The sequence below is a fragment of the Leucoraja erinacea genome, chromosome 39 (genome assembly GCF_028641065.1).
Source record: "Leucoraja erinacea ecotype New England chromosome 39, Leri_hhj_1, whole genome shotgun sequence".
In the NCBI taxonomy this organism is placed as follows: domain Eukaryota; kingdom Metazoa; phylum Chordata; class Chondrichthyes; order Rajiformes; family Rajidae; genus Leucoraja; species Leucoraja erinaceus.
The window spans coordinates 12,094,271-12,097,164 of record NC_073415.1 but is presented as its reverse complement, the minus strand read 5'-3'; the positions used below and the strand labels follow the sequence as shown (position 1 = coordinate 12,097,164).

Here is a 2,894-nt window from a genome sequence, read left to right as displayed (position 1 = left end):
CTTCAAACCAACAAACTGTAAAACTACAATTCAGAATAACAAGATGAGAAAATATTGATGCCTCATTCTGAACACTCAATGGTTAACTCAGTTGGTGAAAGATCAGCGGCATCCCCTTCCTCCTCTCAACACCTAACACATCCCTTCTCCTTTGCATCTTTGTCTTATACGTTCTGCCTCTCGTCTATTTTCTCTCTCTCTCTCTCTCACATTCCCGTGGGATAGCTGCAATCTACTCTCCCTCAAACAGAATGGCGCATGCCACTAGAATGAACAGATGCTCACACACAAGAGATGATTCCCCTCTCTCTGCATACAAGGTACAATTTGATTGCTGTTTAGTGTTTGAAGTTCGATGTGTGAATATTTTATAATGTTGCCCCCTCCCCCTCCCCTCCCAAAAAATATAGAAATGGGACGTGATTTATTTTCAGCGTGGATTGTAGATAAATCTACGCGTGAGGAGGAGGAGGAGGGGGTTCGGGATAGTTGAGGTTCTGCTTGATACACATCAGAACTGCTGATAGACAGTTGCTGATAGATTGGCAACTTGGGATTTGAAGGCTCAAGAAGGTGTCCATTGAGAACTGTACTCGCTGCGGTCCAAGGTATGACGTTGGTGCAGTTTGATCGCGGGAAGAAATCTCTGGTAGGTGAACGGCAATGAGATCTTTCTTTCATATATAATCGCTGGTATGGGTTGGTCAATTTTGTTCGCTTCCTTTGGATGGGAAATTGTGATTCTATTCCTCTCACTGGTGGATAGCAGGCTTGTGGCTTTTGTTTTTAATGTTTATATGTGTGCAGAGACCTAACGGATGGATATTGTTACTGTAACAATGGTAAAAGGCTTTGATCTGGTTTCCTGGAACTGCCCAGAGGAAGAATTCAGCGCTGTCTTCCAGAGCGAAGTACAATCAGCGTTTTCATTTTTTTATAAAAATCAATCTCGCTTTAAGTCGAGTGGGATGTTCTTTCTCTCGCTCGCTACATATATTTATATTTGAGTTCTTGCAATGTTTAACAAACTGGAGGTTTTGTCAAAATGCTGGGAGATGTTGTAATGGGGGAGGGGAGGGGTTCGTCGCTAAAAATCACCGCAGTGTTTTATCTTATGCTCATAAATCAGTAATCCTGTTTGGAGCCATTTCCTTTAAACCTCCACAGCATTGCCCCTGACCATGGTCCTGATTCGCCAGCGATATCACTATTGTTTTGTACAGTTGCTTTAGCAGACTTCTTGCCATTAGGAATATCTTGCTTGCCGGCAGAAATCTTCGATCGGGTACAGATGCCTTATTGCAAGCAGCAACCTTTCCTCGTTTAATAATGTTTCTGCTCAGAATTAATTATTCAAGGATTATTCAATGTCAAAGTGGGTGGAATTTGGGAAGATCTCTCGGTGACGGGAGCCCTCACCTCAAAGTTTGTCACCTTCAACTGCCCAAAAATAAATCCACGTTCCTCAGCATCCAGTACACACCTGGCTGCCCATCATCTCCCATTGTCTGTAGTCGACACGGGATCCACAAACACGGGAGCTTCTGTTCATCAGCAGATTTCAAACAGTGTAAAATACTAACATACTACACCCAACATTCAGCAATGTTTCCATGGTCTTCCCTCACAGTGGCAGCGTGACTCAGTGAGTGATGCTCTCACTTCTACAAGTCAACATGATAGAGGTTTCTTCATGAAACCAGCAGGAGAAGGGATGACACCCATTCCTTCTCTCCAGAGATGCTGCCTGACCTGAGGAGTTACTGTAGCGTTTTGTGTCTATCTTCGAGCAGAGGATGAGCCTTATTTACCAATCACAGCACAGAAGAGGCCATTCAGTCCATTGGGTCTCGCCTGTCCAACCAGTCCTACCCCTCGAGCACTAACCGTGGACCTTCTGCCCATCAGACTACCTCTTGCCATTGAAATCCCCAAAGTCTGGCCATTGTCTTGCCACAGTCCTGCACATTTCTCCACCTTTCCCTCAGGACGTTGGATGGCCACAGTCTTTTATACAGGGTCAAGAACCAGTGGGCATAGGATTACGTTGAGAGGGGAAAGATTTAATAGGAACCTGAGGCGCAACCTTTTCACACAGAGGGTGGTGGGTGTATGGAGAGAGAGAGAGAGAGATGAAGATTCTGCACATGTTCATTGTGTTCCATGTGAGGAGAGTGCGAATAGACTAGGGCTGTGATCACTGGAGTTTAGAAGAATGAACTGCACTATATTCCTCAATGGTTTGACTGGGTAGAGATGCAGGGAGGATGTTTCTGTTGCCTGGCAAGTCTAGACTAAGACATGTTCAGAGTAATATATGTGGTGTTGAGGGCAGGGATGAGGATGCTGAAAGTTGAAATATTTGTCCCGGATGGGATGTGGAGACTCGTTCATCGTGAGGTTCAACAGGTTTCTGAAGGTTATGCCAATCAAGGGGAGATCGCTGGACCATGGGAATGAGGAGGTTGGCCATGATCCTCACCATTAGAGTGGCTCGAAGGCCCACCTGTTCCCATGTCCTTATGAATGGCCTGTATTACAATGGACTGGAATGTGAAGGTGGGGACACCTGATCAGAACCTTACCTCACCTGGCGCAGGTGATGACAGTCAAACTGTAATCCCAGACTATCAGACTTCTGAATGTGATAGATGGAAGCTGAGGATTACAATGTTCCCTTTAATTTCAAGTGGAACGGTCAAATATGGAACCAAATGAATGTCCTTCCCCAGGTATGTGGTGATGGGAGACTGTAATTTACAGATCGCTTGATGTCTGAGAATGAGACAAACCAATGCTCCAAGGGGTTACGAAGGACCAATCCCATTGCTCTGTTGGCAAATAGCACGGACCAATGGGCCGAATGTCCCTTTCTATACCAGTATCTATGGCCC

General features: G+C 45.2%; 1 protein-coding gene across 3 annotated transcripts in view; it reads left to right on the top strand.

Annotated features, from left to right (window-relative positions):
- Positions 1 to 211: 211 nt before the first annotated feature.
- The window catches only part of elavl3 (ELAV like neuron-specific RNA binding protein 3), a 117,174-nt gene continuing 114,491 nt past the window's right edge, over positions 212 to 2,894 (top strand). The window contains exon 1 of one of the 3 annotated variants that reach the window (XM_055663971.1): positions 212 to 320. In XM_055663971.1, coding sequence (XP_055519946.1) covers positions 252 to 320 — 69 coding nt within the window. In that variant the 5' untranslated portion in view covers positions 212 to 251. Of the gene's footprint in view, positions 321 to 489; positions 650 to 2,894 lie in introns of those variants that run through there. The other 2 variants (XM_055663970.1, XM_055663972.1) reach the window with 2 other exon arrangements.